The sequence below is a fragment of the Triticum dicoccoides genome, chromosome 2B (assembly GCF_002162155.2).
Source record: "Triticum dicoccoides isolate Atlit2015 ecotype Zavitan chromosome 2B, WEW_v2.0, whole genome shotgun sequence".
Classification (NCBI taxonomy): Eukaryota; Viridiplantae; Streptophyta; class Magnoliopsida; order Poales; family Poaceae; genus Triticum; species Triticum dicoccoides.
This window is the reverse complement of record NC_041383.1, coordinates 683,610,338-683,622,792: the sequence shown is the minus strand read 5'-3', so window position 1 is coordinate 683,622,792 and position 12,455 is coordinate 683,610,338. Positions and strand designations below refer to the sequence as shown.

General features: G+C 40.9%; 1 protein-coding gene across 2 annotated transcripts; it reads left to right on the top strand.

The window, feature by feature from the left end:
• Nucleotides 1–516: 516 nt before the first annotated feature.
• On the top strand, nucleotides 517–11,904 carry LOC119365592 (DNA replication ATP-dependent helicase/nuclease JHS1-like). Of its 2 annotated transcripts, none has more exons than XM_037631238.1 (34): nucleotides 517–869; nucleotides 962–1,087; nucleotides 1,255–1,431; nucleotides 1,518–1,583; nucleotides 1,710–1,910; nucleotides 2,000–2,050; nucleotides 2,129–2,190; nucleotides 2,435–2,567; nucleotides 2,717–2,827; nucleotides 2,947–3,043; nucleotides 3,490–3,566; nucleotides 3,962–4,027; nucleotides 4,169–4,324; nucleotides 5,528–5,583; nucleotides 5,679–5,739; nucleotides 5,810–5,920; nucleotides 5,989–6,045; nucleotides 6,184–6,318; nucleotides 6,389–6,619; nucleotides 7,450–7,524; nucleotides 7,617–7,738; nucleotides 7,845–7,917; nucleotides 8,005–8,109; nucleotides 8,194–8,361; nucleotides 8,514–8,583; nucleotides 8,676–8,821; nucleotides 9,012–9,089; nucleotides 9,174–9,266; nucleotides 9,374–9,511; nucleotides 9,666–9,705; nucleotides 9,784–9,857; nucleotides 10,475–10,609; nucleotides 11,009–11,128; nucleotides 11,460–11,904. In XM_037631238.1, exons 1-34 carry the CDS (start codon nucleotides 591–593, stop codon nucleotides 11,637–11,639), a joined length of 3,870 nt encoding a protein of 1,289 aa, XP_037487135.1. In that variant the 5' UTR covers nucleotides 517–590; the 3' UTR covers nucleotides 11,640–11,904. The 2 variants fall into 2 exon arrangements, with proteins under 2 accessions (XP_037487135.1, XP_037487134.1); XM_037631237.1 differs by having other exon boundaries at nucleotides 8,670–8,821.
• Nucleotides 11,905–12,455: the final 551 nt, after the last annotated feature.

Here is a 12,455-nt window from a genome sequence, read left to right as displayed (position 1 = left end):
ACGTCGTGAGCCGCAGACAGACAGGTCTGGGTACCCTGGTTCCCAGAACGTTGACACAATCATCGGTGTCGCTGCAAGGCCGGGGCCGACCACCGTGACGCTGTGCTGTTGCTGCTACTGCAATGACAACGAGACGATGCTTCTTGTGACGAAAACGACAAGCGATGCCGTTGTGAGCATGACGACGGTGATGCTCCGCAACAATTGTGGTGTTGCAATGTTTTTCTCAACAGGGATGGTGTTGCAAACTTGTACATGCTTCAAAAGGCTGATCCAATGTCCCGAATGACACGGAGCGTCGTAAAAAAAAAGAACCCTGCAGCAGCACAGCGAACCCTGAAGCATGCTGGGCCTAAGAAATTTGTTAGTGCCAGACCCAGCAATTGATGGGCCGAAATGGCGCCGCCCTATCGCCGGTGAAATCGCTTCGCGCGGGAATTCCAATTTCCCGTCCCTCCATCCCCGCGGCCCCCCCAACCCCAGGTCCGCCCCACTCCCTCCCACCCTCCTCCCCCAAATCCGGTTTCCCCATCCCGCCGCCGCCCGCCGCCCTCGGCCTCCCTCCCGGAACCCCAAATCCGCCAGTAGCCATGGCGCCGCGGAAGCGCGCGGCCGCGGCGGCGGCCTCGAAGAAGCCGCCGCCCTCACAGCCGTCGCAGCCGCCCGCCAAGTTCGGCATCCTCCACTTCTTTGAGCGCCACCAGTCCCAGGCCGCCTCCCAGAACCCCAAGCGCCAGAAGCCCGCGGCGAACCCCGGCCCCATGCCGCCTCCGCCCCCGCCCCCGGCGCCCGAGGAGGAGCTGTCGGAGGTCTCGCCGGAGGTCACCAAGACCCTCGCGCCCAAGCGGGTCAAGTTTTCCCCCGGGATGGTGAGTCGTCGTCTTCTTGTGATTATTCCGATCTGATCTGCTTTAGCCGTGGCCTGAGTCGGGCCTGACCACGGGTTGTTTGTGCGGTTCAGCTGATAAAGCAGAGCCAGGACGATGGCGGCGGGGAGGTCGTCACCTGGAAGATCTCGCCAGTGAACGATCGCCTGCGCACGAGGCAGTTGCCCGGGATGGCGCTTCATCCGTGCTCAAACACCGAGGTACATCAACCCTGAAGTTTCTTTATTTATGTGCGAGTTCATTCATGCTCACGTACACACGCTGTGCTGGAACGGGTGCTAGTGCCACCTCTGGCTGTATATTGATGAAATCCATTGTCTTTGTGGTTTCCTAACCTGTGGTTGTGGCGTGTTGATTCCAATCGTAGAAACATTCCTCGCTCGAGGCTATGAAGAAGTGGCATTCGTCTCCGTTGGGCTTGTCCAGGTGTACTGCTTCAGCACGCAATCTGAGTGTGTGTGGTATAGGCCCAGGTGGTGGTGATGGTATGGAAGACCAAAGCCCATTCCGGACGCCACCATCACTGCCCTATAGCTTCACCGAGGTATACACGCATATTTGCTGAATTTTTGTCTTGGTTGTCAGCCAAATGTAACTGTCAGTTGTGTAATCTTTTCATGTATCAAGCAGCAGTTGGATGCTGGTACCACTTGTAATGGAGGACCTGACCAGTTGGAAGCAGGGCAGCACAAAAAGGTGAGTTAAAAGACTACACTATGTTCTTTTGATACAACATCCGTTTTGTACTCTTGCTACCTGTCAGAATTAAGAAGTCATCATATAATTGAACTGCGAAATTATGTCAAAATGTTCTCTTGCTAGGCACTATTGGATCTTCTAGATCAAGTTGAAGATGCCATTACGGAAGAAGAATTGCCCGTTGATGCTGGGAATAAAGGAGGTCAAGTCACAGGTGGTGATAGCACAGACAGCAAATGTTCTCCTATTGCTAACATCAGTCTAAATGTTGAATCCAACAAACCTCGTGAAGCCCCATCTTTCGATAGTTTCCTTGTGTTGGAGGTTTGCCTTTTTGCTTCCACCTGTTCTCTGATCAATGCTGATGTGCTGTTCTAGTGACAAAAGGTTTTCTGTTTTACCTTACTTTTTAGGTGTCAGAAAAACACAAAGGTGATAGTTCATGCGATCGCTATCCTGCTAAGGTGTGTCCCGCTACTTGTGTGGATGGTTTTGTGTCCAATGATCTTTCTGTGCTCTGCAAAGTTGCTTTTCTCTGGCAGGTTCTGCGTCTCCTGAATGAGCATTGTGGGAAAGAGTATTCAGTGCATCTGTGTGACGAGTGGTGAGTATACAATAGTAGTATAGTACTGTATGGAAATGGATATCTTGAACCTAGTAGTCGGAAACTAGATTATCAGTTTATCGCCCTATGTCTTGGGGGTATAACTGGTATTAAACATCCCCTTGGCTTCTTCAACATAGGATAGATGCACCTGCGAGGTCATCCACTTAAGCTCAGTTCTTTGTTATATGCACTACATACACCTAAGCAATCTTTTTATATTCCCATTTTCATACTACTGTAGGTTCCATAGCACTGTCGTCCCAGGCGACACAGTAAGTGTAATTGGAGAATTCAGTGACCAAGGAAAATGCACTGTTGATCATGATAGCAATCTTGTTATTGTCCATCCAGAATTACTCATCTCAGGAACGCGGGTGAGTACTACTTGCTATGTTCTGGAACCATGATTTTGTAGTTTGTAGAGCAACTTTCTATCACATCCTATTAGAAAACTCCCAAAATTTATTTGTACATATGTGCTTCTTATTTTCCTACAGAATTTTTGATAACTAGTTGATTGTAGGTTGCTTCAAGTTTCCATTGTCCAAGGAGATCTGTTCTTGACGAAAGATTAAAAAGCAATGAATATTCCACAAGCGCTTTGATGGGTACTCTGCTTCATCAAGTATTTCAGGTTTCTTGATACAAGAATACTTGCCGACTTCGGTTACTATTCCACAATTTCTTTTGGTCAGCTAATATTGTAAGCTTGTAACAATTTAGATGCCTGAAGTTTTGTTTTTTGTGCTTTAGGCTGGGCTACTTGAGGATGTTCCTTCAAGTCAGTTTTTGGAACAACAAGCAAAAGAAGTTCTTTTGAACAATCTCGAGAGTCTGTACGCATGTGGAGGTACTATCCAGGGCAAAATTTCCTACTTTATGAGGAAACACTGTAAACATCATATTGCTTGTAGTGTTCATGTGGTTAGATTATATCATTATTGAGTTATACCGGGTGCTGATTAGTGATTCTTCCTTATACTTTTTGTTAGAACACCGAGGCTAAATTAGTTGCTATATAAACGTGGCTAGTTCTATATAAATGTGACTTTATTAATTCTAATCATTACTGCTTGTCTTTCTAGTGGATTAGAAAGCATTAAGTCCTATATGTCCTGCAAAGCCCGTGGCACTCTTTTATCAAATACTAGCATATGTAAAATTGATATTTAGATAAGTTGTATCTGGGCCGAGTCATGTTTGATCCAAGTGTTGTTTTCTGGTTCCTCTGTTACCTAATGATTGTTATCTGTGCCCTGCATTTATGTTACTAATTTTTCAAAGTTTCTTATGCAGCCAGTGAAAGGAGCACACATTCAATTCTTATTGAAGCAATCCCTAAAATGTTGAATTGGTACAAATCCTTCACGAAGGTAGATACACATGCATACTAACTTTCACATTATTTACTCTTGGTGTCCTTTATGTGGCCACAAGAATTTCTGAACTTTACAGCAATTCCATATCTTAAGTACTCTTATCTGAGTTTTGTTGAAATTAAACCTGCTTTCATATTCCACTCATTCAGTAGTTTAAAAAGAGGAACAATCTCTATCTCAAGTCCTTTGTTAATATATGTGCCAATTCGATTATAATTTTCAGTGCAGAATTAGTAATTCTTTATCTATCCTGGTACAGTATCTTATGTTAATTGTATAATTTATCAGTGAATTAGCTGTACTTTCTTTTCTCTTTGGATAGTTTCGTAATTGCCTGAAGAAGATTTGATCATATACTGCTGTTTGCCAATGATATGCTGCACTTTCAGGGTTCAAAAAGTGCCAACGTGGATTTTGGACATACTGAAGGACGGAAAACTGTTGAAGTGACTGAGGTAGGCAACTTTTATGTAGGGTATATAAAGCAAGTTCATTTCATGGTGGTGCCTAATCATGAAGCTAAAAGTTCCATATTCTTCATGCTTCTTCTTAAAGAATTAATAGCTTTATTGAAATGAAATTCTCATGCGCCTTAGATGATGGATATTGAGGAGATGGCATGGGCCCCAAGGTACGGTTTAAAAGGGATTATCGATGCTTCTGTCATATCAAGGATAAATTCATGCGGCGGTGATTCATACGACAAAGTAATGCCACTGGAGTTCAAAACTGGTAAAAGCACTAGTGGCCAGGTAACCATATATTCCTGGATAGCGGATACAAACTGAAGATGCTCATTATATATTTCTCGGCATGATGTGGTGTTTGTCAGTAGAATTCTGTAAATGATCGACATTGTAATTAATTAGTAAACGAGGTACTTGTTGCAATAAGCTATACTGGTCAGGGGTCTGGTACTCAGTGATACCAGTTTAGATTATGAACTTTGATTCACCTTTGTCTTCTGGAAAAGTAAGAGTGATTTTGATTTCACATGGTTATTGCGAATCATATTTTCATATCTTTACTCATATAAAGATGTCAATATAGGACAGTGGTGTATTCACCTCTTCCCACCCTCCTGAGGTGCACAGTTATATCTGTAGCAAACTGCTGAGATGGGGTCATATTTGCTACTCCCTCCGATCAATATTAATTGTCGCTGATTTGGTATAAATTATACTAAATCAGCGACAATAAATATTGATTGGAGGGAGTAATAAAGTTAAGATAAAAAGTTACCTGCAAGTGCCACTTATATGTGAGTGCTCCATAAGGCCAACTTCTGGCGTCTTTGGGTAGTCTAATTGTTTTATTTGCAGAACCCTGCTGGATATCCTAATTTATTTTATCTGTAAGAACGCACAACTATTTAGCAAGTGTTCTTAGGAATTATTAATACTCGACGAGATTATTGTGTTCTGTATGTTTTCTAGCCTATTCACAACCTGGTTGCCCAATTGCTTGTTGCACACATGCTGACATGCATAGCTTCTCTGTCATCATAGTACATGCCAACATCACTGGTATTTGTCATTATTTGTGTGTAAATTTCTGCCAAGTACATATTTGTGTTCAGTCTAACAACCAACTAGATAATCATGTAAAATGAACCAATAAATATTTGCCTTGTGAGAAAAACTAACCAACCAATAGTCTCATGATTAGCCTTGCGTCTACTTTTGCAAAGTTGATGTTCTTTAATTTTCACAATCACTGTATGTCAGATCTTGTTATGTTGCAACATTTTTTGGTACTTGAATATGATAGCTAGTCTTGGTATTGGCTTTACCATTATAATACATTCCTTAAGCATAAGATTTTGTTACATATTGCTTTCCCATACGTCGGCGTACCAATATCTCCGTAAACAGCAATATAACCGTCCTTCCTAAATAAAATAGATGCAGCACTTACTTTTGTGTTGCCCCTCACGAGAGTTTATCCACTTGCAGTCAGCTATGGAACACTCTGCGCAGGTGATATTATACACGCTATTGATGTCAGAGAGGTATAATCCATCTATCCTGTGATCCTTATTTGTTCAGCACTTCAGCAGTCTTAACCATTACTCAATACATACCACGTCTTCCCATGCATTTTCAGATACTTGAATAAGGACATTGATATGGGTCTTCTGTATTATCTCCACACAGACCAGACATTGGTAATCTTGTACTTAAGATACTCAAAATACATTTTGTACCATTCTTACCCATTTTCATTAATTTATTAAGGGTATCAAAGTTAAGAGGTCCGATTTAATTGGGCTAATGATGCGACGGAATGAGCTTGCCTCTGAGATTCTGAAGGCATCAATTTCACAGAGTTTTCCTGCAATGCTACAGGTAGAACTAGAAACATGTACATAGTGATCCATTAGTGAGAAGTCAACTAAATTCCTGTTCTTTTCCAGAGTCCATCCTCATGTACTGGATGCCGACACCTGACTTCATGCACCATATATCACAAGGTTTGCTAGACAATTGTTTCTCTTACATAGTCTTAGCATTTGTCCTTGCTGAGGAAAGAAATGGAACTACTTTATTTATTAGGAGATGTACATGTGACAACTAATCTTTATAGGAGTACTTCCATTTCGATGCAACAGGTACATGGCGGAAATACAGCAACTAGTGGGCTTGGTGATCTATTTGATAACCTGGTGAATCACTTATCAGTTGCCCATCATAACTTTCTTAAACATTGGGATAGATTGATTGATCTTGAAGCTAGAACTTCTCAGGTAATCTTTAGTTTCTCAAATGTGCTCCAAAACTTGTTTCCCCCCTTAACTCAATTTATGCAAAATTCAGGTCAAGAAAAAGGAAATTTTACTTCCTCTTCACTACAATTCTGGGAGCAAGAGTTCTGCACCATCCTTTTACGTCCTTGATATGAAAAATGAACACTCAGTAGATTCATCTGGAAAAAGCAAAAGATACATATATAATTTTGTGCGTGAGAAGATGCAGCCTGAAGCAGCTGGTCATTCAGAATCACAAGCTGAGAGCCTAGATTTCAACCTCAAATGTGGTGATTGTGTGGTAAGCCTTGTACACTTTCTGTATTCAGTAATATTGGTCACGTCAAGTTTAACATGCTCATGGCAACCTGTACACAGCGCTATGCATACCATCATCTCAAATAATTTTTGCACCATATTGTATGTTGACAAGGATTAAATACATGTATATGTTCGTAGAACAAGTTTAGCCAAAGAGCTGTAATCAATAGCAAATACGAATATGCGATACATGTTGGAAACTTATGTAGCTACTACCTCCGTTCGGGATTATTGGTCCTCCCGACCGAATCCGCAGGACCAAGGCGAAGTGAACGCGCTGCAAATTTCTCGATTCTTGTTGATATTTACTGCCGCATGCACCTGCTGCCTTTTGCGCTCATCACATGCACTGGCTGGATTTTGTGCATGCAACAGAAGGAGCGCCAGTCCCGTAACAAATGCTTGCATGCAGCCAGACTCTCTCGCATGCAGCGGCTGGGAATTAATTCTCCTTAATCAGCGGAACGACAACCGAGACAAACGGCCTAATAAAAGAGGACGTCCATGTGTTGCTAAACGGTCTTATAAACCCGGACGGAGGTAGTACTAGCTAGTGCAATCATATTAAATAGGTAACTGAAAAGATAAGGTGCTGGATTGGTGGTGTGTCAGGTTCAGCTATCGTCTAATTTCATATACTTGAGCATAGCTATAGAGAGGTCATTTCTTGTTTGAAGTTGAACTGCAAAAATGTCTTACATTAATGTACAAAGGTAGTATCAGATTGATGCATGGACATTATAACCTTGTCGGTCAGTTTAATTTGTCCACACACTAAATTCTATCTCGTCTTCTGCTACTTTGCATTAGGTGCTTAGCACTCAATCTGGGAGGATAGCAGTTGCAAATGGATCTATAAGGGACATTAGCCGTTCCCATATAACGGTATTACCAGACCATCACAGACCTTATCTGTCCATCGTTTTTGGTTATATCGACTATAAATTTATAAGTATTTCAAATGGAATGTGTTGTAGGTCTCTTTGTCACGTCGTCTGAGACTTCCAGGCAGTAGCTCCTTGCTAGAGCAAGGAGACCTCCAACGCGAACTTTGGCGGATAGACAAGGATGAGTTTAGCTCTTCATTTGCAACCATGCGGTTGGCTCTTGTTTTTATTTGTTGTTCATGTTTATCACTTTGGATGGGTACTTAAAAAAGTTCTCTTTTCTTATCTAACTGGAGCTTGTATTTAAACTATTGCCAGATTCAACCTTGTCCAACTGTTTTCTCAGAAGCCGCAAAACACTAAACTACGGAAGTTGGTAGTTGATCTTGAGGTCTGTTTGGCACTAGCACTTTTATGTTATAGCATGTTTCCCATATTGTCTTTGTTGTCTGGAATTTCCTAACTCGGATGTTAATAGGCTCCCAGGTTTGATAGTGGAGGATTGTTCAGCCAAGACCCGGCATTATCATACATACAATCACTAACGAGTTTGAACAATGACCAACAGAGATCACTGCATAAAGTAAATCTTTGCTCTTTTAGTTTATGTTTCTTTTTGTGGATATTCAAGATTTCAATAGAAGACTAATGCAGATTTTGTTTTCAGATTCTAGCAGCAAAAGATTATGCTCTTATTCTAGGAATGCCTGGAACAGGCAAAACATATACAATGGTGCATGCTGTGAAGTCCTTATTGATGAGAGGAGAATCTATTTTGCTAACTTCATATACTAATTCAGCTATTGATAATTTGCTTATGAAGTTGAAGGCCGAGGTTTGTGTTCTGAAGCTTCATTAATGTAGCACCATTCGATTGTAAAACCCTCATTTGTTCCAGCGAGCAAACTTTTACATGCTGCCTCAAGTATTCGAGTTTAATGAAGCAAAACACGTACATGCTTTATTCTGATTATTGTCTTTCTGCAGGGTGTAGATTTTATTCGAATCGGGAGGCATGAAGCTGTACACCCTGATGTCAGAGCCAATTGCTTATCAAGTCAGAATATATCATTTGTCAGTGCACATGCATTTTAATTTTTTGAAGAAAACATGCTCTGATTTGTGTGCGTGTGTGTGGAACAGCAACAGAGGTACAGTCAGTAGATGCCATCAAAACAAGAATGGAGCAAGTGCAAGTTGTTGGAGTTACTTGTTTGGGAGTATACCACCCCTTACTAGCACATAAGAAGTTCGACACATGTATCATGGATGAAGCTGGACAAATCACATTACCGGTAGGCCCCAATTCAGGAATGCTTGGTAACTTAGTCTCCAAGGAAATACCATAAAAGGAAAAACCACAAAATGATGCTCATCTAACTTCGTAACTGTATATAGTAGCCGGTCAAGCTGATAAACCAGTATATTCTTGTAAAAATGATTACTGAAGAGGTTTACATCCTTTTCACACATCTTACTCGCTAGGTTTCACTGGGACCTCTGATGCTTGCAACGAAGTTTGTGCTAGTAGGAGATCATTATCAACTTCCTCCACTTGTTCAGGTTACTAATCCTTCAGTGTTTCTTTTTACATAATGCTTTTTTATGCCACTCCTTTCATTAACTCTAGCAATTTTGTACATACAGAGCTTTGAAGCTCGAGAGAGTGGGATGGGCATTAGCTTATTTTGGAGGTTGTCAGAAGCACATCCTCAAGCAATTTCAGCACTAAGGTGCCAGGTTAGTCGGTCAGAAGTATCTCTTACTGCCAATGCCACATATTTTCTTTTTAGTTAAAGATCTCCTTTGTTCCAGTAAACTCATGTTTGGAAACTACATTCCTGCAGTACCGAATGTCATCAGGTATTATGGAGCTCTCGAATTCATTGATTTATGGCAATAGGTTATGCTGTGGTTCGTTAGAAATCGCAAATGCGAAACTCAAGTTTTCTGGCAAACAACAGGTTCACTTCAAGTTCAAGGAGGTAACCCTTCCTTTTGCTTGAAAATTTTAATTCTCAATATAGAAACATCTTGTTATTGAAAGCTTGGATTCGTTTACCCTGGTTTGTCATACTGCCATGTATCATCTTTCTGCAACCTCCTTTTAATCGGTGTGCCCTATTCTTTTAATTGCAGATTTTGAATCCCGATAGGGCTGTTATCTTTGCGAACACAGGTTTTTTCAATAAATTCAACTAGTTACATCGTTGTGATACTCTGCCTTCAATGCTAACTACGTGACCAATTCACACAGATCAAGTACCGGCACTTGAGGCCAAGGAACATAGAACCGTGAACAATCCTACAGAAGCATACATTGTTTCATGGGTATGTCCTGGTCTACAGCCATGGGCCATATTTCATGCCTTTCTCTTATGTTTTAGCAAGTAATCACTGACCTCTAGCTACCAGTTGAGATGTTGCACATTTGCCATGTATTTGCTTTCAGTTGAGTGTTTGTGTACGCATGGGCACTCCATGTGTTGTGTCATGTTGAATATTTAGTAATACCCAATATCTTGGTCTCGCTTTAATTTATTCTTGTCTTGTCTATGTGCCGCATTGAGAATGAATATGTATGCTTGTATTTATCTAGTTAAGTACTCCCTCCGTCCCATAATGTAAGACGTTTTTTGACACTACGCTAGTGCCAAAAAACGTCTTACATTATGGGACGGAGGGAGTACATTTTAAGCTAGGTGAATGTCCAGATGCAACTGCTCTAGTCCACACTTGAACTTTATGCCTAGTGTTGCAAATGGCCCAACAGTCAAGTTCAACCTATGAAGAACAACCAATGCATTGGGTATATCTAACTGTTTTCATGTAACTGTTGGACATATGATACACTTTGAGCAAGTTATCTTTGCTGCATATCCAGACTGCTGATACAAAGTCAGTTTTATTCTCGCATTTTTTAAAGTGAAAACTTGTCTTTTCTGTAGATAACGAAACAATTACTAAAGAGAGGTGTAGCTCAAGATGAGATTGGTATAATAACCCCATATAATGCCCAAGTGAATCTCATTCGGCAGCAGGTTGATCCTTTGGTTGAGGTTCATACAATTGACAAATACCAGGTAAAAAAAAAATACTGTTTTGCACGAGCAAGTCATTGACTCCTGTATTCCTTCAGCCGTGATGATCTTTCAATAATCAATATTGTTATGGTGGTGTGTTATGACTCTTATCTCTCTTTAGTTATTTCTTATGTATAACATTTTGAAGTAATCAGTTGCATGCTTACTCTTGTATTTAGAGCTCATGTTCAGTTTCTCACTGGGACAATAGAGCATTACCGTCATCCTGGAAAATGTTACAATCATTGCGTTTTGTATGCTCTTTACTATAAAAAAACTATAGAACTTGAGAGCAACCATATTTTGTTTTTCTGATTCATTAGTTTTGGTTGGGACTTGGTCTGACAAATCATCGGTACCGTGGTCTTTTAGTGCGCTGAACAAATCTACTTTTTACAGGGTAGGGATAAAGATTGTATTATCGTATCCTTTGTACGATCCAGTGGGAACTCAAGGGCTAGTGGTTCTTCTTTGCTTGGTGATTGGCACAGGATCAATGTCGTCTTGACACGTGCAAAGGTCAGTGTCAGTGAATGTACTTTCCCATTTGGATCACTATTCTTTTGTAGTCAAGTGATTGTCATCATCAACATTATTATCTGGACTATAATGATCTTGGATTACCATTCAAAGAAACATATTGATCTTGAATAGGCTTTTGTAGAAGTGGCACGCCACACAATACAAAGAAACACATGTAGACATCCTGTTTTAACCTATTTAGATGGTTGCTTCTTGCAAAAAAGAGAATGTAACTGTCACCCTGCCGTGATAAACCCAGATATCATATTTATACAATTCCGTGTCCGCTTATTGTATTTTTGAACTTGTTCTGGTGAACATAATGCAGAAGAAGCTCATCATGGTTGGGTCTGCTGGAACTCTTTCGACGATCCCATTGCTGAGGCTTCTCGTAGAGAAGGTAGCTGAGGGTGGCGGTCAATTAGACCTGACAAATAAGGATGTACAGTCTATTCCAGAGCTCCGGAATTCCCAATTGAATGTGAATAGTAGGTCGTGCAGTAGATAAACTTTTGAGTTTTGAGGCCAAAGCCGTATATATGCTGTATATATTTGCTTTGGAGTGTAGAAGCCAGACCATGTCACTCTGGTTCCCCTGTAGAAGCTGGTAGTAGCAGTAGCTTTTTGTGCATGTAACTGATGAAATGCGTTAAGAGCAGGATGTAAATTTTTGGCAGCAACCTGTTCATTGCGCTTTTTGTGCATGTAACTGATGAAATACGTCCAAAATTTTCTACTCTTCTGAAATGGTTATTCAATATCATTGGGTCTGAGCTGCCGAGCTTGGTGGATCTTGTCTAATACTTCCTCCGTTCCTAAATATAAGTCTTTGTAGAGGTTTCACTATAAACTACATACGAATGTATATAAATGCATTTTAAGTGTGGATTCATTCATTTTGCTCCGTATGTAGTCCACTTAGTGGAATCTCTACAAAGACTTACATTTAGAAACGGAGGGAGTAGTATTTTAGAGCGAACTTTTGTTTTGTTATCGCTGTCGACTGCTGCGAGCAAGCTGGGTGAGACAATCGGCACAGCAACCGTGTGACAACTAACATCGATAATCTTGTGACTGTTATCGAATGACCGTAGCTGTTACTAGGATAGCCTAGTAACCTAGTAAGGGCATTTCCAACGATGACCCGTAAATTTCCTCTCGCATTTGTTCGTGGACTCGGATGCAGGAGGCTGTCATCCAATCATAGCCACACACATTGCAAACTCTTTTAACAAACCGGATGAAATTCATATAAACTCGGCTGGATTTCATACAAAACGAACCAAACCGGTTACATTTTGGAAATATTTTCAACTAAAAACGA